Genomic DNA, 24,437 nt, shown 5'->3' with positions numbered 1-24,437 from the left:
AACAATAATACTCAATAAAACCTGTAAAGTTTGACCTCGCTTTGTGTTGAAACTGCAGCTCTTTCAGGCACTTAAAACTTACCTCAATTCAGGTGGGAATCCCTGAGGTTGGGCAAAACTGTTGATAGACCTCTAAAGTTTTAAGAGAAGTTTTTCAGTTTTAACATGCTAGCAAGGAACCTTTTAAGTTGATTCTTAAATGTTTATTTCCTTTTATTCTAGGAAGTCAGTATTAAACAGAATTTTTACACTTTTTCCCTAGATTGTCCAAAATGTGTTTGTTTAAAGGATACCAATTAACAGTTACTGTTAAAACAGCCAACAAAATTCCACCCCGTTCAGATTACCCATAAACTCCCCTCCCTTGGGCAAACATACTCCCATTAAACCTCTCTCTCTACAATAGCTTTAAAAACAGCCATGCCATGCAGCAAAGACTATTGGAGGTCAGCAGAATGAGGCTGCCCGGAATCAGCTCCACAGATAAAAGTCCCTCATGTCAACTATTGGCAGAGTCTTCTGCTTGAAATGAAGTTGATAGAGCCTCCGGCCACAAATAAATTTGGTAAAATGGAATATGTGTAAAGTGTGACCTTTCAGCCAGATCAGGAAAAAAAAGGATGGAAATATTCTTCTGTAGATCAAAAGGTCCCTGGGGCAGACACTATCTTTTGGGTTGGATTTGTACAATGCGTTAAGATGCAATGTCTGGTTTTATGTTCAGTGGAAAACAATGAAGAAATACTACCATTATAATAGTAATATGCCTACTAGCAAAGTGAGGCCCTTTTTTGATTGCAGCCTCTGGGACCAACTTTAGGCAAATATTAAATAACAGTGTTTTTAAAAATTATGAATTTAGATGATCTGTTAAATAGTTCTGATAAATAACTTCAATACACAAGACATAAATCATTGGAAGAAAAACATGACAATGGAACTTCTTGTCTTTGAAAAAGCCTGCAAGGTCTACAACAGAATCTCATCAACACGTAATAAATCACAAAATAGTAAGAACAAGAACAGCAGTATGTCTATATATACATACATATACTCACAAGCACAATAAATCAAAACCACTGCAAACTAAATCAGCTGAAGTTGGAATTTGGTTCTGCAACTATCTTAGGAATATATTTTAAAATTGACTTTTTTTTTCGTGTGGTTGGAGCAAAGGTATGGGAGCTAGGAATCAAACGAGCCTATTACAACTTTTATATCAGTGAAACTAAGACTAGCAGGACAGAATATGGCACAGGCTCGTGGAGTATTTTCTTCATATTAGCTGCGAATTACTTCAGCCTCGATTTTGGAGGAAGAATGCAACAGTTAAGACCATACCTTAGAAACACTTATGAAAGTCTGAGAAGATGAGTTGTATCAGCTAAAATGTACTTTCTAATGCTTTCAGGAGATGAATAAGATTCTGTAACTGAGAATTACATTCAGAAAAATACCTTAGCAGGTCTGTAGGCCACGATCCTACACTGTAGAGACCTTGTCATGGACTTTAGTGTCATATGCTCTTGTGAGAACATACGTAGAGTTGCAATACATGCTTTTGCTTATCACTAAATGAAGAAACAGAGCAAGGAATTTGTTAAAAATAAGGGAATTTTAATTAAATGACTAAGATTCACTTTTGTTGGAACCATTGCATGACATTGTGTTTTGAGGGAGTCAGATTTATAACGAATTTTATTGCCTGGATATAGTGTACTACAATTATGATAAGCAAAAGCCAACAAGAGCATCTCAACAGCTGTCTCCACGAAAACCGCTAGACTAGAAATTTTCCTTTTCTAACATAAAGATAGCTATAAACAGTCCCCATGAAGTTCCACCATATTGTGGCTTCTTCAGCTATTCCATCTAGAACTACTGTTAAATACATGTTAGTCTTGGTATTAAAAAAACCATGAAATATGTCTGTGTCATATTATAATGATAAGAGCACATAATTCAACACATTTTTCCTCTTATTAAACAACGTTACTTGATATACACATTTTACTGTGCTACATAGAAGTAGTTCTTTACTATTTCACCATTTAAATAAATGGAATGTATTTTGGACTGTCAGCATTTTAACCATTACAGATAAACACTGCATATAAGCTTGATTTACTGTTATGCAATAAAATACACATAAACAATTTCCTTCTACCGTAATAAGTGTGGGGATCAAGTGAGACAAAGCAGGATTTCTGAAGCTTTAGCTATATAGCCCCTGTGGGGCTCCAATGGCTTAACCAACAAAAAATCATTCATATGCAGGAGCCAGGAGGTTTTCTAGCACATACTGGTCTCATGAAACACTTATTCTTCCACCTTGTTTATATAAGAAAGACGGAATACTAATTCTTCTGTCGCTACCATCCATACATGCAATTTAGCTTTCACACATGAAATGCTGAGCATGTTCAGAGAAACCTTTTTTACTGAAGGATAAAAGTATGTAGATGGCAGTGACTGAAAACAACCATGATTTTCTAGGCATTAGGATAACATACATTACTTACCCTAGGAAAAAAAAATATAAAAGCTAAAAGCTGATTATTATTAGCATCAAGCTCTCTTGCAAAGTGTACGTGACCATCTGCCAGCAGGCTTGTAATGAATCATACAGGCAAACACAATCACAGTGTAACATCACAAGCAGAGAAAAAAAAGACAAAGGCACATAAACTTAACCAGACTTTTGCTACCGTGGAAAAAAGACCAAAATAAAACTTTGGTTGTGTTTTCATATGATAACACAGCTTCCCCAAATGCTGATTTTCTAGAAGTGCGAGGTTACAGTTCAGACAATAATCTAAAAGTAGAATGTGTTACAATTACAGCAAGCCGGAAATCTACCAAAACTATATCAACAGAACAATATAAACCTCTATTTCTTCCTAGCAATGAATACTGGCTGCAAAGAAGACTGGGCCCAGCTCTGTTCTTTTTAATATCTATGCATTAATTTCAGCTTCCTTACTCCAGGTTTTGCTTGCTCTTCTGGTGCTTTGTTATCACAGTATTGCCCATATAAGTTTATGGAAACACATCCTAGTGATTCTTCTTATTTAAGGATCGTGTCCTCTCAAGAAACTTGGAACAAAACCCAAAAGCAAACAAACAAAAACTGCAGTTTTGGTTTATGAAATGTATTTTATGTTTATATGCAGAGAAAATTCTGGGCTGGAGTCAGCCATCCTGTCAACACTTAGCGCCTTCGTTTAGCAAAAAATTTACATTCACTCATTTTTCATTTCCATGTTAGTCCAAACCAGTCGAATGCAGAGAGGAAACTGGTGGCATATATTAAAATTACAAGCAAAGTAACCGATGAAAAGTTTTTGTGAACAAAGTGTAGCAAGACATCGGGATCCTATTAGTGAGATCTACAAGTCCATCGTGCTGTAACCAGGGACTACAAAGTGGTAAAAACAAATTACAGACACTGATTTTTATCCTGGAGAATTATCTATGTAGCTAAAACAGAGGTCTTTTTAGCAGCTAGTTGGGTGTCACGTGCTCTTTGTAAGTCCTTACAGGACATGATCATGTGCTTAAGTGCATAAATCAAGTACATCAGCCAGAAGCCACACAGGTAGGTGGGCATCCTTCCCAGAATGGGCTCCTGAGCAATAATCAGGTGCATCCATGAAGTCCAACAGGTTTCTGAAACTGTTTTGTCTTGGCTGCTTTATCTGAATACGCTATGTATGTCTTAAAAACATCTTTTGGATAAAATTGGCCTTTTGACTCAGAATGTCTTTGTAAACTAACATTTAAAGGACACAGTCCACAAAAAACTACGCTATATCTTCCTCCTTCCAGTTTGAGCCAATTTCCCTGGTATGGAAGCAGGATGTACTTCAAGTTCTCATGTCTTCACTGGTAATAAAGGATAAAATTAGTGCCAGGCTCAACAATCTGTCTTTATTAAATAAAAATAGTCATTTGCATTCTCATCCTGAATATATAAAGGTTCCTTTCTTTCTTGTCTGTAGAAATGTAGCAAATGAATATAGGGATTATTTGAGTTTCACAGACTAACACAGACAAACTAACAGCAGTAGAATATTAGACAGAGAAGCAGCATATGACTTGCAGAAAGTGATGGCCTGGTGGCACCTTCTTTGACCTAGTATTCAAAGTGACACGATGCCAAGTAGGTGGTTTCTGCCATCTCTAGTAACATACATAACACTGAAAACACGATAAATGAAGGTAAATATTTCTCAGGATTCCTTCTGTGAGACGGGGAGTTGAAGTGCTTAGAAAAAACTCCATATGCATTAGCTTGCACATTATAAAATTTCTACCTACAGCCACCACGGTAAGTTTTAGTAAGTGACACCTGTATGCAACTGTGGATTGTATTGTGCTCCTGTAGGCAGGACATCCAATTCCAATATAATTTGAAGTTGTCAACAGTATCAACGGTACTGAGAGGACTTGCTTCTCATTAGGTACAATAAACACATACATGCCAATAAAGAGGGGCTGTATTAGATATATAAATATCATAGAATCATAGAAAAGTTTGGGTTGGAAGGGACCTCTAAAGCTCATCTAGTCCAACCCCCCTGCCGTGGGCAGGGACATCTTCAACTGGATCAGGTTGCTCAGAGCCCTGTCCAACCTGACCTTGAAGGTTTCCAGGGATGGGGCATCCACCACCTCTCTGGGCAACCTGTGCCAGTGTTTCACCACCCTCAGCATAAAAAAATTTCTTCCTTAGATCTAGTCTCAATCTACCCCCCTTTAGTTTAAAGCCATTCCCCCTTGTCCTGTCGCAAAAGGCCCTGCTAAAAAGTTTGTCCCCATCTTTTTTACAAGCCCCCTTTTAGTACTGATAGGCTGCAATAAGGTCTCCCCAAAGCCGCCTCTTCTCTAGGCTGAACAACCCCAACTCTCTCAGCCTTTCTTCAGAGGAGAGGTGTTCCATCCCCCTGATCATTTTTGCGGCCCTCTTCTGGACCCGCTCCAACAGGTCCGTGACTTTCTTATGCTGAGGGCTCCAGAGCTGGACGCAGTACTGCAGGTGGGGTCTCACCAGAGCAGAGCAGAGGGGCAGAATCCCCTCCCTCGACCTGCTGGCCACGCTTCTTTGGATGCAGCCCAGGATACAGTTGGCCTTCTGGGCTGCGAGCGCACATTGCTGGCTCATGTCCAGCTTTTCATCCACCAGTACCCCCAAGTCCTTCTCGGCAGGGCTGCTCTCAATCCCTTCATCCCCCAGCCTGGATTGATACCGGGGGTTGTCCCGACCCAGGTGCAGGACCTTGCACTTGGCCTTGTTAAACCTCATGAGGTTCACACAGGCCCACTTCTCGAACTTGTCCAGGTCCCTCTGGATGGCATCCCATCCCTCTGGCGTGTCGACTGCACCACTCAGCTTGGTGTCATCTGCAAACTTGCTGAGGGTGCACTCGATCCCACTGTCTATGTCATTGATGAAGATATTGAACAGTACCGGTCCCAATATGGACCCCCGCAGGACGTCACTCGTCACCAGTCTCCATCTGGACATTGAGCCGTTGACCACTACCCTCTGGATGCAACCATCTAACCAATTCCTCACCCACCAGACAGTCCACCCATCAAATCCATGCCTCTCCAGTTGAGAGAGAAGGATGTTGTGGGGGACCGTGTCAAAGGCCTTACAGAGGTCCAGACAGACGACATCTGTAGCCCTTCCCATGTCCGCTGATGTAGTCACTCCATCAGACAGAAGAAAAAAGTCTCAAAAGCAAAGTCAAATCTGTATAATATTATCAATTTTTACATGACCAACTTTGGAAATGTGAAAGAAAGGTCTTACAATGAGACTTTCAGTGGGATTTACATGTTCAGGACTGCTAACGGAACTACCCAGAAATCAGGATTCTGGCTTCCAAAGTCATGCTAAAAACAAAACTATGGTTTTTATTTATTTGCCACCTTCTATTGCCATTTTGCAGGGTAACATTTTCATGCTTCTGTAACCACGATGAAAAGAATTATTTTCCCTAAATTTATACTATCATTTTTTCTTAATCTAATTAGTTCACAATCCAGGTTGTAACAGACCAAAATGGCTGAGTAACACAAGCACTGGCAATGCTGCTATGCCCCCAAACAAGGTAACATTTGTTTTTTACCCCAAAACTGTCAAGAAAATTTTTAATAGCTGCAGTTCAGCTTTCAAATACTCATGCACATAAGTATTAAAAGGCTGTTATGCTTATGCATGCTTATGGATCAGAGATACATTGTTACCTAAAGATGCAAAGGGACACTAGGATTTTTGGAAGACTCGAAGCCTGTATCACATATTACCTTTGAAAATCTGACTGTCATTCTCTTATGAACATTAAACATTTTAAAGTTTTATATCATAAAGCATTCAATAGACTAGAAAGCACAGAATATATGACTATTCCAGCTCAGAGACGTTAGAAGTGGGCTGTAACAGCTGAGACCAGAGCAGAATATAAACATTAATAAACATAATAAACAGAATAAGGATTTAGGAATCATTTATTCCTCTGGTTTTGTTCTCTTGCCTGTATCTTTTCTTTCTGCTGGATTTGGCAGATGTCCCACATAACAGGGGATGTCCTGTATTACACAGTCAAGTCTTGTGTCTCATATGAAAAGCATATGGGGCATGGCTTTCCACATATTTTCATAGAAACCAGGCTGTTTTTCAGATGCCTAGTAAACTGGAAAAATGACACAGGGCATACATGGATAAAACCTGCATGTACAGCAGCAGTACCAACTACAGTGTATTTGATGTCCATGTGCAGAGCTGTTACACAGTCCCAAACTGTCCTGAATTCCAACACTTAGTATTTAGGACTCATAACTCTACTTTTATAAAAGAAGATTAACTAGGGGAAAAAAAAAAGACAAGATAAGAAACCCTCCCTCCCTTATTTCTATATCCTGAATACCTTCATTTCCGTTTGTCTTCTGTTCATTAAAATTATAGAATCATAGAATCATTTAGGTTGGAAAAGACCTTTAAGAACATCAAGTCCAACCATTAACCTAACACTGCCAAATCCACCACTAAACCATGTCCCTAAGCACCACCTTTTCCGACAGGCAGCTTTCTAGCCACTCATCCCCAAGCCTGTAGCGCTGCATGGGGTTGTTGTGGCCCAAGTGCAGGACCCGGCACTTGGCCGTGTTGATTCTCATACAGTTGGCCTCGGCCCATCGATCCAGCCTGTCTAGATCCCTCTGTAGGGCCTTCCTACCCTCAAGCAGATCAACACTCCCGCCCAACTTGGTGTCATCTGCAAACTTACTGAGGGTGCACTCGATCCCCTCATCCAGATCCTTGATAAAGACATTAAACAGAACTGGCCCCAATACTGAGCCCTGGGGAACACCACTTGTGACCAGCCACCAACTGGATTTAATTCCATTCACCACAACTCTTTGGGCCCCGCCATCCAGCCAGTTGTTTACCCAGGGAAGAGTATGCCCGTCCAAGCCATGAGCAGCCAGTTTCTCCAGGAGAATGCTGTGCGAAATGGTGTCAAAGGCTTTACTAAAGTCCAGGTAGACCACATCCACAGCCTTTCCCTCATCCACTAAGCGGGTCACCTTGTCATAGAAGGAGATCAGGTTGGTCAAGCAGGACCTGCCTTTCATAAATCCATGCTGACTGGGCCTGATCGCCTGGTTGTCCTGTATGTGCCATGTGATGGCGCTCAAGATGATCTGCTCCATAACCTTCCCCAGCATCGAGGTCAGACTGACAGGCCTGTAGTTCCCCGGATGCTCCTTCTGGCCCTTCTTGTAGATGGGTGTCACATTTGCTAACTAACTTCCAGTCAGCTGGGACCTCCCTGGTAAGCCAGGACTGCTGATAAATGATGGAAAGTGGCTTGGTGAACACTTCTGCCAGCTCCCTCAGTACCCTTGGGTGGATCCCATCTGGCCCCATAGACTTGTGTACTTCATTCCCCCAGCTGTAATATGGGGCAATACTTACTAAACCATCTGCCACTTCATTTTTTGGAAACAGATGCCTCATTCTGACATGGTAGAGCCAGCAAAGAGATAGAATTTGATGAAGGAGCATTTCATGAATTTATGAACATTGAGAAATCAATGAGAGGGAACCAAGTTTCACTTACTGTAAAGTCTGATTCTCATTTGGACCAGCCAGGAAAGCCAATATTTTAACTACTGGTGACACCTCTTGAAAATACTTCCAATTTTTTAACTAGTCCAGTGAATGTTTGGTGAGAAATCTGTATCTTTAAAAAAAATCCTCACTGTGTAAAGTTAATGCAAATGGCAGCTGGTCGAGGATTCACATGTTATGGTTTACTTTTAAAATACACTTGTATTTCAAATAAAGACAGTTCTTGGCCACTGTTCATGTCATTAACAGCTTTAAAAGCCTTGGGCCATCCTCTGTGAGCAGGCACAGGGTATCTGCAAATTATAATAATGGAGAACAGACCCACATTTTGTTTACTTCAGCAGCTTCTGACCATTGTGCATGCTAGACACATCAGAAAGGTTCTGACTGATACTAGAAAAGACTTCTAAATGAGAGGCCCACAGTTTTCCCTTAAAGCATCACTTTTTTCTTAGTCCTCCAGGCTATCAGTTTATTGAAATCACTATCTTAAAAGTATGTGTTATTTTTCTTTATCGGGTGCACTGCAGTCTAAAATTGTGGGCCAGCAGAGTTAGGTAAGAGGTAGGTGAGTGCAGATTTTCTCCACTGTATTGCAGAACCAGCAAGGTAAAATATATAAATACAAAGGAGCCTGCTTCACATAGAATAAATGTTCCAAAACAGAGGTTTTACAAGTCCGAAACGGATCTGTCTCAAGTTAATAAAAACAAAGAGCAGTCTGATTTTGATGTAAACTTTGTGGCTTGTTATGTTGATGATGTCTATGAAGTGCATTTTAAAATTATTTATTGTAAACATGTTTACATAAGTATTTTTTTTTTAAATCTGAAAATGAAAGTAGCAATTAAGCCATTGATAGTTGAGAATATTTTGTCTGGACGTAAATTTCTCAGTTAGCGAAGCAGGTTCGTATGTGGGCAATAATAGTCTATGAAGCACAGTCTCACTCTAATGCTTTTAGTAATAGGATTAACTATATTCTTTTGCATGTCACTGGTAGAATTAATAATATAAAATGAAGTTGTTCCAATATTGCAATGAAATCTAACCCCATAATAATTTCCAATAATAAAACCACTGCTGCATTATACTGCAATAATTGTGTTTAGCATTTTGCAGGCATTAATATTAGCTTGTGGCTGACAGGTTTAATTTCATGGCTGTGAGAAAATGCAAGAATTATTTCAAATATATTAATTATGTTTTTATCATCTGAAGAGGGATATTTTTTCTATAAGCACTTTTCACATGGAGGTCCAACATAAACATTTTTCTTTCTTTCAGCAAAGTGATGAGGTTTAATGAGAGAAATTAAGAGATGAAAAAGCTTATTAGGTCATTTAATTCTTACTGCTGCCAGTACAGAATTTTCCTTTACATATTTCAGTGTTTTGCCCATCTATATTAAATTACTCGTGCAACAGGGATTCTACCGCTTTTCATGAGAGGCTTTTCTACAGCCTCATAGATCTTAGCCTCAGAAAATATTTCTTTATACTTGGTATAAAATTAAAACAAAGTTTAGGCCATGACTCCTAACTGTTTCCCTGCCTGCTGTAGTCCCGCCTGGAATACTTCACAGCTGGCTGAAAACTCAGTCCCTCGCTAGCCCATCCTTCCCCGCCATCTATAAGGTAGGGCTGCAATGGGGTTCCAGGCAAGAAAACAGGTGGGTTTATGCTCAGTTTTCATCACCTTCTGCAGAAAAGTGGTTTGGAAAAGGCTCCTGTCCTTCCCATGCAGTTTACAGCAACAAGATTTTTATAATAAGCATGAAGCCAGCATTTGTACTGTCTAGTGAACTTCATGACATTCATTTCACCTAACTTCAGGCGCTTTCATCGGAGCTTGTTACTCAAGAGTCCCCTTCTGATCAACAGAGAGAAATCTCTCTGACTCTACAAGGAAGCCTTGGGTGACCTGATCTTTGTATTTAATCAAAGAAGGCCACCTTGACACCCTACGCAAGGATACAATCTTCATTAACAGAAGAGGAAAATATTCTAAGCTGGCCAAGTTGGGAGATATTCTTCTAATTGTCATGGCATCATCTAGTAAATATTTTTAACTTTAATGTATGCATTTTTGTTCTTAGAAATGATACTTGAATGGGCGAACAGGCAAAGGAAGGCAGAAATTAGTACAGTAACATCAGCTGATCATTAATTTGATGAATTAGATATAAAGTTATTTATGTTCAAGAAAAATGCTATTCACTGGACATTGCTATTAATAACATCCCACAGGCTACAGCTGAAGCAGTAACAACTGATAACATATCATTTAACACTAAAGGTGAAGCCTTATTAGTTATTTAAAATAGAATTTGATCACAGATTTGACTGAAGATATTGATTTAAAAATCAAGTGAGAACACACAACTACAAGCAAGACCTTCTATAATCAAGTTTAAAATTAAGCTAGTAAGCTAAGACTGAACGATTTGATAGGATTTGTAAATATAAGTCAGTCTGGCTGTGGCTAGCCTGAATGGGGATTCACGTTCAAACAATACAGACATCACCAACGACAGTCTCTGAATTTCATTTACATGTACTTCTAGTGGGACAAAATAAAGATTTTCAAAGATCTGAATTTTCTCTGTGTAGTGAAACTACTCAAGTAATAATTCAGATTTAGGTAAAGTGAAAGACAAGTAAGAGGACTTTCTAATTGGTTTGTGCTGGGAATAAAAGATACCATTTAAATGATACAATACTCATAAGAGATTTGATCTTCTGTACACATTCCACTGAAGATGGAGGATTATCTTTCCAGCAAATTATTTATTTGGAGAGACAAAGAACAGACTTTTACTCAGCCAGTGAGGTACTTATGTTAATATTTACACAGCAATAGGAGTTTCACTAGATGGTTGTATGGAGGCAAGGAGTCCAAGCTCAAAGGAGCCCTAATCTTAGTATCAGTATGCAGGTAATCCTTCTTCTGTTCCATCACAGATTCTGATGCTTCATTAACCAGGGAAAAAAATAGTTTAATTCCTTCCTTTCCTTGTACAGGAGTAAGACCAACGATAAAAACAATGCCCAGTTTTTGTGGCAGAAACAGCAAAAGGGTGGGCACTGTTTTTGAGAACTATTACTGCACTATGTTTATTAGTATTGAAAAAAGCAAAGATTTATCTTTATGGAGTGCAAAAATAGTTTGCAGTCACTCCGTTCTCTTCAAATTACACATCCATAATACAGTTCAACAAATATGAATATATGAAAATATGCTGCAAATATTTTTCTTGCACTCTCCATAAAAAGGTTAGCGTATGTACTGTATTTTTTTCTTGAGGGAAACAGATGTCAGGAACTAGGTACCTTACTGTTGCCATAAATGTCCTCTCTCTCTCTGAAAGCTTTGTTTATTCCTCTTACACAGTTTCTCACTTCCTTTTCATTCTCTCTTTGACATCAGTTTATCTTTGAATTCAGATTCTTAACTTGAACATGCTCTTCGGAAGTATGACATGCTGTTATTATCAAATAAGTGTGCTATTACCAGATGAGAGAACCTTCCGTTAACCTGAATGACTGCTTACAAGAGGAAGGGTTTAAATCACAGGGACTGGGGTGATTTGTAAGGCTAGATTACTGTCAACTGCTTAGACATTTTAAAAATACATTCCTTTAAACAAACGGCATATGCATTTTTCTTTAAGAAGTCAGTAAGGCGGACTTCTCATTTCCCAAAAGCCTTCTGGATTCTTTCAGAGTCTGCTGCCTTTTCACATCAACATAATACGACATTCACATAATACAACAAAAGTCAAAACCTTACATACAGATTTTAGGTTTAAATTGTCCAAATGCACAAAACAGTAATTAAAAAGACATTTTTCAAAGAGCATATAAACAGTATATGAGCATATAGAGCAAGAATACGTGTTTTTTTTCCACATATAATTCAATAATGAAGAGTAAATATGCATGTTCTATGGAAACAATTTTGAAAAACAAGTTTTAAAGGCCTTGCTAGAGCTAGTTGCTACACATGAGCACACAAGTTATTTCATTCAGTTTCAAACTGATGGTAACCTGTTTAAACATGTGCTGTATTATGTTTTGCCCAGTATGGGAGATAGACGGGGCACAGCACTTAAGACTGTCAAAGATATTCAGCAGTCCAATTGTAGGATTCTTACCATTAGCTGTAATTTCCATGTTAATTTTGAACTCATGCTATTTAAGATGTAATTACACTTGTTACCAGCTAAAGTTTGCTGTCATCATGTAACTCTGAAGAGAATGAGCACAGCCTTTGGGCACTATGGCCAAACAATACAAAAATGTTAAGGAGGAAGGACATATAGCAACTATTCTTCATAATCCTGGGACCCACTTCCTACTTCTGTACATGGATGATTCATCTTTCAAAGATTAAAATAACATTCATTATTAAAAAATGCTCACAGTGAAAGAAACTACCATCTGTCCTACAAACAGGAAGTTAACACTGTGAGAATCTTCTTAGATATCTGCATACAATATTTGTAGATTATAATTTTATAGATATTTGTGTATTCTACTTTAGATATCCCTTGAAAATTTGGACTGATAAAGGAAATCACTATAAAAGTAATGAAACAGTAAAAACTAAGAAGCATTTTGCTTTTAAGAAGGTTTTGGCATGTGGAAGTGATAATGACAGGAATTTCAAAAAACGTTCATTCATGTTATTAATATTGCTCAAGATGTGATATCATAAAGACCCAATCTAAATTAACATGACCAATTATATTTTAGTACAGTGGCATCTACAACATACTAAGCATATACATATACACAGATATAAGTATGTATATATAAAAATATGTAATTTCTTTTAATGTTAATATAATCTCAGTCAAAAAGCCTTGAGCAGATATTATGTAACAAAAGTGGGATATCAAAATAAGTCTATAAGTGGAAAACATGGTCACGTTAAATGTCAGATTAATTGAGAAAAGACATCCCAAGTTTAGCCAAGGCAGTCCAAGAAAGCCAATCCAGTCAGTGCCTACAAGGTAAGCAATGAAGCTGACATATTTGATGGAGTGACTACATCAGTGGACATGGGAAGGGCTACAGATGTCGTCTATCTGGACCTCTGTAAGGCCTTTGACACGGTCCCCCACAACATCCTTCTCTCTCAACTGGAGAGGCATGGATTTGATGGGTGGACTGTCCGGTGGGTGGGGAATTGGTTAGATGGACGCATCCAGAGGGTAGTGGTCAACGGCTCAATGTCCAGATGGAGATTGGTGATGAGTGGTGTCCCGCAGGGGTCCGTATTGGGACCGGTACTGTTCAATATCTTCATCAATGACATAGACAGTGGGATCGAGTGCACCCTCAGCAAGTTTGCAGATGACACCAAGCTGAGTGGTGCAGTCGACACGCCAGAGGGATGGGATGCCATCCAGAGGGACCTGGACAAGCTGGAGAAGTGGGCCTGTGTGAACCTCATGAGGTTTAACAAGGCCAAGTGCAAGGTCCTGCACCTGGGTCGGGACAACCCCCGGTATCAATCCAGGCTGGGGGATGAAGGGATTGAGAGCAGCCCTGCCGAGAAGGACTTGGGGGTACTGGTGGATGAAAAGCTGGACATGAGCCAGCAATGTGCGCTCGCAGCCCAGAAGGCCAACTGTATCCTGGGCTGCATCCAAAGAAGCGTGGCCAGCAGGTCAAGGGAGGTGATTCTGCCCCTCTGCTCTGCTCTGGTGAGACCCCACCTGCAGTACTGCGTCCAGCTCTGGAGCCCTCAGCATAAGAAAGTCACGGACCTGTTGGAGCGGGTCCAGAAGAGGGCCACAAAAATGATCAGGGGGATGGAGCACCTCTCCTCTGAAGAAAGGCTGAGAGAGTTGGGGTTGTTCAGCCTAGAGAAGAGGCGGCTTTGGGGAGACCTTCTTGCAGCCTATCAGTGCTTAAAGGGGGCTTATAAAAAAGCTGGCGGCAGACTTTTTAGCAGGGCCTGTTGCGACAGGACAAGGGGGAATGGCTTTAAACTAAAGGGGGGTAGATTGAGACTAGATCTAAGGAAGACATTTTTTACGCTGAGGGTGGTGAAACACTGGCACAGGTTGCCCAGAGAGGTGGTGGATGCCCCATCCCTGGAAACATTCAAGGGCAAGTTGGACAGGGCTCTGAGCAACCTGATCCAGTTGAAGATGTCCCTGCCCACGGCAGGGGGGTTGGACTAGATGACCTTTAAAGGTCCCTTCCAACCCAAACTATTCTATGATTCTATGATATTTGGTAGGAGAGGTGCTGAATTTAGAGCTTCCAAAAATGAAAACAATTTAGAAGCAATTAAGTAGATAGTCTACTTGCGTGAAGCTCTGACAGTTGCCTAACAATTCTTATGAAAATAAAGTCGAATGTAATTTACTAAGAGAGGCAGAACTAATATAATAAGCTTCACAAGCAAGTCACATTTCAAACGTTATCAAGGAGCCAGACAGTGTATGTTACAAAATTCAATGTGTTGATGATGAGGATCAACACAGGAATTTTAGAGACGTTAATGAAAGCATAGCATCAAAAAAGGGAAAGAATAAAATACCAAAGAAACAAACAGATATAAACATAACTTGCAGATTATAGATTTAAATGCAGTGAAGGATGGTGGCAGTATCAACTGTGAAAGAGAAAAAGGGGCTAGCGTGCAAGCACTTCCAAGGGAAGATACAAAGTCTGTTTTTGGCCGCATTATGCTTCCACTAATGGCGTGACATCTAGGAAAAATACTGTGTACTGAAATGATGGATTGGATGTTACAAGGCAAGATGGGAACAAACAGACTGTGTCACCAAGACAGAGTGGTAGCTGAAATTTTCAGTGGATCGATTATTGACCTCTTGTCCCTTCAGCAAAAGTACAATATGAGAATTACTGGGTGAATGCCCTCCCTTGAAAGGAAGGGCGCTCAAAGGAGACATGAGGGAACGTCAGAGATGGAACATAAAGATGACTATGAATTCACAAGATGTCACACCAGATGTTCTGAGTGATTAGAAATAAGCAGCAGCTGAGAAAGTGAGCAGAATCCTGAGATTTTGTTAAAGAAGTCGTGAGAGACCGGTGAAGTTCAGACCAAATAAAAAGGATAATAGGCAAATGGTGGGGAAAGGAGGAACGATTAGTAAGATACTGCCACTAATTTTAGAAGTGCTAAAGAACTGAACTATGGGTCTTCATGAAAACAATTTGTTTTGGCTTATCGGAAAACATAATAATCTGGCATTCCTCTCTTTCAAAGAGAGTGTAAGATCTCAAAACAGATAAGATTTTCAGCAGACTAAAAATCTAGTATGCTCCAAGATCCTGTTCCCTGTTTTTTTAAGTTACGAGTTCATGAGTCTTGTCCTTGTTGACATTTGTTCCTGAGAAACATGCTAAAATACTCCCAGTGAAAGAAAGTATTTTGAAGCCAGCAAATGGAACTACCATAAACTAATATTAAAGTACCAGGAACCAAAGGTAGGGACTTAACACTGAGTGACAAAATGTGAGGAATATAAATACCAGAAATATAGAAAATACTTCATTAACTTATTCCAAGTTTCAGATAATTTTTCATCTCAGATTTGATTTTGAAGTTCCATATTCTTACACTACAGCATTTTCATTTACATATGCTTATAGGGATCAAATATCCCTATAAGAATGCAGCACGAACAACTACTTGTTTACATTGTTCTGCCTTCATTTTGCACATATTTCATTACGTATTTTCCCTTGCTAAAACAAGAAAACTGCTGAAATGAGAACTTGCTTATTTACTAAATCAACATCTTGCAAGTTTTAGGTGGCAAAGTCTGCAGATAGCAGACTAAAGCCAAGTCAACATTTTCTTACATTACCTCAAAAACTTTTATGCTTCCTTTTCTATCAGAGATCTCACAAGATCTCTGTATTTGCCTGTCAAACAGAAGCTGTGCAGCTGTCAGTAAAATGATAATTGGAAAGATAATGTTAGTGGTATTCAGGCATCTCTCTCAAAGCAGCTCAGTCATATGCTGTATGGAATAAAAACAGGATTGGCTGAGTAAGGGAATTTACTGTTTCCCAGGAAAGGAAATTGCCTGCAACACATCTGGCAAAACGTTCTAAATGTTTAGTTTTGACAAAATATACATTTCAGCCCTTCTTATAAGGTGAGTTCTGTAGAGTGGGTATCTTCTTTCTGAAAAGGGAACGATCTAATTTGTACTTTAAATATACCAAGCCACTATTTGCTATTTTATGTCAAATACTATATACACTCAGCTATAAAGCAAGCAGGAGATCACAGGCTAAGCAGCTATATTTCAGTTTGCAGAATAAATGTATCATGAATGCAAACATGCCACTCCATATCGACAGCAGAAATAAAAGATGAAGAAAACAATGAACATGAAAAAAAACATTGAGAGGAAGCAACTGCTCTGAATTATAACTTTTTACTCAATTTTATACTGGCATATATAAGATTCCATGCCAAATTATTTAAATTCCTTCCTATTTCAACATGTCTAACAATGAGATGTTCCTCTCATAACTGAGGGGAGACAAATCTTCTCTGTCATTCAGCTTTTCTGGAATAAGCCCTGCCCTGCAGGCAGACTTGTTATTATGCCTCTGAGGCTCAGTAAAAAGGCTGTATTCAAGCATCTTCCTTCCTCCTCCTCAGTTTTCAAGGACAAAAATGTACTTAACTTGCCTTACTTTTCACACCAGTTTTCTAAATTTAGCTGTTACTACTTTCTTTCCCCCTGAACTCTGACTGGCTTTGACTCCCTGGGGAGGCAGAGAAGACCACTTCCTCCTCCAGAGCTGGGAAAGCTGCTCCCAAAGGGATAGAAAGGGTGAAGGATCACAATCAAATGTGATCCTCCAAAAGATGCACCAAATACGGCACTATCCTGTAGTGAAGGGTTAAAGGGATGTATATTTATTTTGTTGGCAAGGTGAACGCTCACTAACTTTCCTGGGCAGTGGGAAAGAGCACTTCATTAAAGCAGTATGAGTCCATTGGACCCAGATGGGGAAACAGCAAAATCCTCCCTCAGTTATGTGTGTGTGTTGGGGGTTGTATTCCAGTTATTGCCCCTACAGCCTGGAATTATCAAGGAAAAGTTGGGGAAAACATTATCATGGTGAACCTCAAGCTGTTACTCCAAAAGCTAGAGAGAAGCACAGCAGACTAGCTAACTGGTGGTGCCTGCTGTGCTGGTGAGGGTCTTCCATTAGTAATTATTTGCTGTCACTTCTCACAATAATACCTGCACTTTACATACCTTTTCCGTGAACTTCTGACAGTTGCCATAGCAACTGGCCATTCACTCATTCATTCAAAAAAAAAAAAAACAAACCACCACCACAAAAAAACAAACCCAGCCAAAAAAACAGTACAAGGTGAACTAGTTTCTCTTTCCAGTATTCATACAACCAGTTCTCCCTAGCGGAGGTTCCAAGATACAGCAAGCCTTGTTAGGCAGCCTCCAAGTTCAGTTTTGTTCCTGGCCCCATTACGGCTCAAGGGCCTCCTGGGTCATGCATCGGCCTTTCCTAAAGGAAAACAGACTCCAGTTCAAACCTTTAGAGACACTCCAGTCTCCTCAAAAACCCAGCAAAACTGAGCTGCCAGGTTACACTGGTGATCTGACTCACTAGTGTAGCATACAGATGGCAAGTTTCATAGCAATTCAAATACAATTGATTTAATCAAGCCTCTCATGGAGATCCTGTCTAATGAATTCTCAGCATCCCTTAAATCTTGTCTTTTGTATACGTACAGTCCCTTGAGTAGAGGTCTAATAATTAAAAAGAAAACTTCTAAAAGACTACACTAGTCAGTCTCATCTTTACCTTTAATATGTAGCTAAAGGATTAAAAAAATCCATGAAACTATAATCAGAAAAATTAAGATTATCCTCCAGTTCTTCCTCATTAGGAGACAGATACTTTCAGGGCTGGAGCAATCTTATTTTCAGCAGTACTCTATTGAGGGCCCTGTATTTTTTGGGCTAGTTGTGAGAGGAAAAGAAAGCAGGGAACAGACCAATTTAAGGACAAGTACAAGTCATAATAGGAAATTCTTATTTAACTTAGCAAATTAGTTAAAAATACTCAAATAACGGAAAACGTTGAATTTGAATGCCTGCTTAGATACCTAGAAATGCTTCACACAGTCTAGTGTATAAATCTAATCCTACATGCCGTCTTCATTGGATAAGAGTAGGTTTCTCAACTACCTTGCAGAAGACTGCTATTCACATGGAATTAAACATTCTTTCAAAGACTTCAATACATTGAAAAGTAGAAATCAGTATACAAAAAGCTTCTGAAACTTCATTAACAATGCAGGTAGCTGTTACATTAATTTGTTTTGCTATTGCAATACGAAGTTGAAGGGATGGAGAACGCACAATTTATATGCCAAACCCTCAAAAAATGTACATTTTGTAGAAAATAATCTTGACTGTATCCCAAGTTCCAAACATATTCCTCCATTTCCTCTGGCTGGAAGGATGAACAATGGCAGATGCATACTCCACAGGAAAAAAAAATCCGACAAATTGGTTCCACAGGTCACAGTCCAAATATAATTAGAACCTTTCTGGAAGTCTCCAGAATTGAATTCTAGAGTTTTTCCTTTCCAGAGGATACTATGTAGTATGTAAAGAAATCCCAACAGCTTCCAACAATGTAAGGCATGCATTTTAGCCGCTACAACAATTTTTGACAAGCCCTGAACACAACTTCCATGATTTAAAAACTAAAAGCCACATTAATACACTATATGAAATATAGCAAGTTGTGTAAGAAAGTCTGTCCTAAGAGATCCCGAGGCACGCTGGGATTTTCCTCGTATAAGAGAAACTTTGGTCTGTAATTCATGTTAGTTTGACTAGCATGGCATTCCCTTTGTTTATTTTAATTAAGAAAAATCCATACCTTCCAGATCCAGACCTAGCAAAACTCTCAGGCAGTTTGTCTTCAGGAGTCAGTATCCTATGGTGCTGGTCTCAAGAAGACATTTTCTAAAACACGAAGTAAACTTTTCCAAAATTTCAGTGGAATCAACTCTTTCCCAGGGTTTGGTAAATTGCTTAGTAATTTTCCGCTTTTTCAAGACCACTCATCATTGCAGAGAACATGGGAGTGGGAAGTAGGGGAAAGTTCCTTTTTACTCTTACGTATACATTTCAAATACTTATTAGATTTTTCCCTCACCTTTTACAGGTATTTCCCACTTCCAAGGGCACGGAATTGGACTAGCGAGAGCTGACCGGGTAACTGCTATTCAGCCATGCCACTTCCTGAGGCATGCCTTACTGCCACTGCGTCTGGATAGTTATTCCCTCTTCCAGTCCCAGCTGACTTGTGATTTGTAACTCTTGCTAATGTTAGCACTTCCAAAGTTAGCCATTTAATACAGACAAAAAAGCCTTTAAAAAAAAAAAAAGCTTGAAAACGCTTAACTCTTGAAAGACATGCCTAAAAATGAGTATTCATCTCAGAGATTCAGTAAAACACAAAGTCTGTGTTCAACTGAAACCTTTTAATTAAAACCCCTCTCTTGTTCTCTTTGAAAGGACGTGCCCAAGCCTGCTTTTGTATGCTTAGGACAGTGTCCTTCTCTGTAATTATACAATGCACTAAACACAAACGAAATTACATCTCGGTTCAGCACATTTAAAAAAAAAAAAATCGTTAAGAAGAACAAACAAGCCCAGGACCTCTTTTTTTTTGGTCAGTGTTTGAAAATGATCACCCCCACAAACAATTTACAAGCATAGTTGGAGGCTATCGGAACTGATTGCTCTGTCTAGGAAATTCTTAATTGGAGCCGTGCTGCAGGAATTCGCAGGGGTCCTGCTGCCGCCGGCTCCGCCCCGGGCTTTCCTCTCGCTCCGCGCCGCCCCGCGCAGCCCCGCTCCGCTCCGCGCCGCCCCGCGCCCGGGCGAGCGCGCTCCCCGCAGCGCGCTTTGCAAATGACCCCCCCCGGCAGGAAGGCACTGGCGAGGCCGGGAGGGAGGAGCAGCTCCGCTCCACATGTCTGCCTGCTCTTATCAACTTATCATATAAGGGAAGGAAAGTGATTGATTCGGGTGCCGAGGCCGTAAAACCTTGACGCGGGCGAGGAGAAGAAAGCCTCGCGGCTTGCGGGCCGAGCGGGGCCGGCTCCCGCAGCTTCCAGGGGGCCGCTTTTGCTTCCCGCATCTGACAGCTCCGGGCACGGCGGCTGGGGAGAAGACGGCACGCTTCCAGTTTGCAACCGGGACAGTAAAAAAGCCCAGCCCTCCTCCAGGCGGCACATGGCAGCAGAGCGCTCGATTTCAGCGCAGGTTAACTAGGTCTGGGCTCCCGCTAGCGCGCCAGAGCACTCTAGGTTTGCTGGGTTACCGCAGGAATTAAAATGCAGCTGACTGTTTACTTCTTTTTGGGCTGCAGTGTTTTCTTAGCTTCAGGATACAACTCCTTTAGTAAGAGCATGGAGACGATAGGCAAGAAGCAGTACCAGGTCCAGCATGGGTCATGCAGCTATACCTTCCTTTTGCCCGAGACGGACAACTGCCGATCTTCTACTTCTTACGTGTCCAACGCAGTGCAAAGGGATGCACCTTTAGATTATGACGATTCAGTTCAAAGACTGCAACTACTTGAAAACATCATGGAAAACAACACTCAGTGGCTAATGAAGGTAGGATAATATCATTTCTATTCTAAAAATCTTGTTTACAGCATCCTCTTACCGATTTCATTGTGGGTTGTTTTTTTTCTTCCAACGGTTTCAAAATTCACAAAATGCATTATCTAAACCAAATTTCTGAATTACCTTTCAATCAAAAAGTTGTTTTGAAGTCTGAGAACACAATTTTACTGACTAGGAAGGAACAGAGAACTGCACTGTTCTGCAGAGCTTGTGCTTTAAAGTTTGTCATTACATTTGAGTTCCTTGGACAAACAGTCACTACATATGCAGGCAGACTGCGAGCACGTCTGAAATTTCTGACATGAAAGAACCACCTACTAATTTATAATTAACTGACAAGGGCTATTTTATCTCTATTTAAAGAATATAGAATGTACCTTTATGTGAAGCGTGTTTGAAGAATGGTACTTGAAACACGATTTCAAAACTTGCATGCAGAAATGAACATGTCAGCTCCACTGATAAAGAACTGTAATTCTAAGCAAAAACTGCAAGTCTGACTTGCAGTGAAATTAGCCTAGTGAAGTGATAGAATTTCAAGAAAGTTCATTAGCGGATATCTTTCACAGCCTATAACATTTCCACTCAAATATACAATATTCAAGGGAAAAATATTCTGGAAAAGGTGTTGCAGATGCCACATAGCTTCCTTTAATGCAACTCCATTGTAAGGAAGGGAAAATGACGTGTTTATGGCCAAAGTGGCAACATTTGTAAAATCATACCTTGAACAGCAGAAAAAAAAATTATGCTGCATATATTCTTAATATTACTGGAGAATAAACCCGATCACTATTCCACATTTTAATAGAAACTCACTTGATTCTAAGTGCTATACAGTTCAATAGATTTGGATTTAATAAACCTTTATTTCACTGGTACCTGAAAAGGTCTGATAGTGTAGTTTAATTGCATAGTAAATTTATGAGTGTTTATGTTTCATACCAAGATGCCTGTCTTCTAAGCAATAAATATTTTGAGGACTTAACTGAGCAGTTGACATAGTATCTCCAAATAAGTGTTCAAGTGATGTCATAAGTGTTTTTTTCATAAAGAAATATTTGTTGCGAATGGACAGAATTCACAATTCTCTGAGTAGCCAATTCTTTATTCTATGCTTACATGATTATAACATAATTTTGCATTAGGGTTCACTTCTCTCATCAGTTACAGTGTTACAGAACTAGCATGAGCCAATCAAAGGAACCTGATAGAGAATTTGTGTGTGTTAGAAACAGAAGTCACACTTCAAAGCACAGTGTTGTCATCTACCTGAAAATGAACCTTGATGCTTAAATCCAAAATGCATACACTTGAAGGCTGCAGTGTGGGCCTCTAAATCTGTCTTTATGGGTTTAGGATGCTTAATTTAGACATCCAAATAATGTCAGTTCAGTAGCTTTCATTTTTTTAATCTCACAGGCAAACATACACATTAATTTACAATGCTCACTATTGTAATGTTAAGACCAACATTAACAGATGTGCAATGCAGGATGAAAAACACACAAAGTAAAACAGTCTAATCTACCCAGCTGCTAAGCAATTTCCTAATGTAAATAGTAAAATCACACACAGGACTCCAGTGCTAAATGCCACTTAAGTAGGCAAACACAGTATCGTAAGTGGCATCAGGTAAACACAAACCAGTAAGCAAATTCCAGCATCCTTATTTAGTAAAAACTATGCTTTTTCCTGTCAGTCCCTGGGAAATCAGTTACAAGAGGAATAGGATAAGTATATCTAACCCATTCTTTGGGGGATCAAAAGGCAAATTCTATTTTACAAGACAGAGAAATGTTTCTTTTATTTGAGCAAAGATTTCCAAATAAGACACTTTAGAATAGCCTGATTTTTTTGTAGCTGTTCCACATCTAAACATCCTGTAAAATAACTGCTGTTTGTAAAATAACTGCTGTTTGCCTTTTTCACTATTTTAACACCTGCTCTTTATGTCATCTGTTTTATTCACAAAGAGACTCCAACAAAAGTAGCTTTTCCTCAGATTTGCTTTGCTAGAGACACCTGGTCTGCAAGTGAAGATGAAAAGCAAACAATAACCTTTAAAGTTGCTTACAGTTTACTTGCTGGTTTTTTAAGGTCACTAATACACGTTCCTAGGTTCATATTTCAACTTACCAAAATATAATACTAGATTAGTCAAGGCATGGCAAAAAAAAAATTGTTCACTTAGTCTTTATACCATATTGAAAGTGTAATATAAGATTGATTTAAAAAATAACCTGACATTAACTTCTCAGCAATTGCACAAAAAACTGCTTTAGGTCTTGCTTTTTAAAAAAGTTATTTTTGCGCATTTAAGAGGCAGCACCTGTTTTGTTCTGAAGTTGTGTAAAAAAAATACATTACAAACTTTTAGCGTGAATTAACCTTTAAACGTTGTTCCTGAAGTATTGCACATCCCAAAACATTTTTACACCCCTCCCCCCCTCCTGACTTTAATCCATCAACTAAAGGAAACATTCTGTTTCTGAATGAACGCTAGGCTGTATGAATGGAACAGCATGGGAAGTGTGCGCTTCATCTGGTTAATGGACAAACACAATGGGAAGAAAATGAGTTACGTAGGTCCAGGTTCTTTTCTGATCTCCTCCTGCATAGGGAGCAGAAGACTTTGTTCTATGATTGCTACAAATCGCTGCTTCATGAAAACACATTTTTTTTGGTCTGAACTGTATTAATGCCTTATGTCACTACTGTACACACCATACATAAAACTGGAATGTCTTTTCAAAAGTAGATTATGTTTAAGCGTTCAGATGACATACTAGAACAAACCACTATTCCACCTAATCCAGTGGTTAGTAGTAAGCGATGCTGTAGAGCAAAGGCCAAAACCCTAGATCAACTGTGCAGCAATATGCCTGAAATGAACTTTCTTCTTAGACTTTCCCTACCTTGGGATCAATTTGTATATGGAAGTGTAAGATTTTTTTTTAATGCTCGTGTGGGCAGGGAGAACAAACCTCTCAATAATAAGATTTTCAATTAATTTGAGAGGATAGCAGATTGGTATACAGCTGAGAGACAAGACTGGAAATTTTAAATGTAGACATGTATGTTGGCTATTATAATTTGGAATTTTTTTATATAAAAACAACATCAGGTTTTCAGATATTCCTAGAAGAAAGGCAATTCCTGTAAGTTCCACAATTAAACAAATCTCTATCTGAATTAATGGCAGCTTTACCATTTGGATCACGGCATTTCTACTCAAGGAACTGCATTTTTTTTCAGGTATTAAGACATTGAAATAACTGACTGCTAACTTGAATTTACTTCTTAGTACATAAACTAGATCCTATGACTCAGGAGATAGGACTTTGTTCAAAGCAATAGTGTAAAAGAAACAGGTCATACTTTCTTGGTCTTTCCTGTTACAAACATTTGAAAACAATGTATGATCAAATTGATTATAGCGTATGGAATATAGGTAATTTATTTGTAGTTTATCAGCAGATCAAAAGACTAGAAAATAAAAGTCTGTGCCAAGAGTCAACATTTAAGCCTAAGGCCAGAACTTCATCCTGAACCATCCCAGCAGACTGGGAGGGGGACACTTTGCTGATAGAGATGC

The 24,437-nt window shown here is 39.3% G+C and overlaps 2 protein-coding genes across 5 annotated transcripts in view; one reads left to right on the top strand and one right to left on the bottom strand.

The window, feature by feature from the left end:
- Positions 1 to 24,437, bottom strand: part of MCPH1 (microcephalin 1) — a 142,447-nt gene that overhangs the window by 18,104 nt on the left and 99,906 nt on the right. The window lies entirely within an intron of this gene.
- The window catches only part of ANGPT2 (angiopoietin 2), a 49,596-nt gene continuing 45,302 nt past the window's right edge, over positions 20,144 to 24,437 (top strand). For 2 of the 4 annotated variants that reach the window (XM_076332908.1, XM_076332907.1), the window contains exon 1: positions 20,146 to 20,827. In XM_076332908.1, coding sequence (XP_076189023.1) covers positions 20,543 to 20,827 — 285 coding nt within the window. In that variant the 5' untranslated portion in view covers positions 20,146 to 20,542. Of the gene's footprint in view, positions 20,828 to 24,437 lie in introns of all 4 variants that reach the window. The other 2 variants (XM_076332910.1, XM_076332909.1) reach the window with 2 other exon arrangements.

This window comes from Aptenodytes patagonicus, chromosome 3 (genome assembly GCF_965638725.1).
Source record: "Aptenodytes patagonicus chromosome 3, bAptPat1.pri.cur, whole genome shotgun sequence".
Lineage (NCBI taxonomy): Eukaryota > Metazoa > Chordata > Aves > Sphenisciformes > Spheniscidae > Aptenodytes > Aptenodytes patagonicus.
This window is presented reverse-complemented; position numbering and strand designations above follow the sequence as displayed.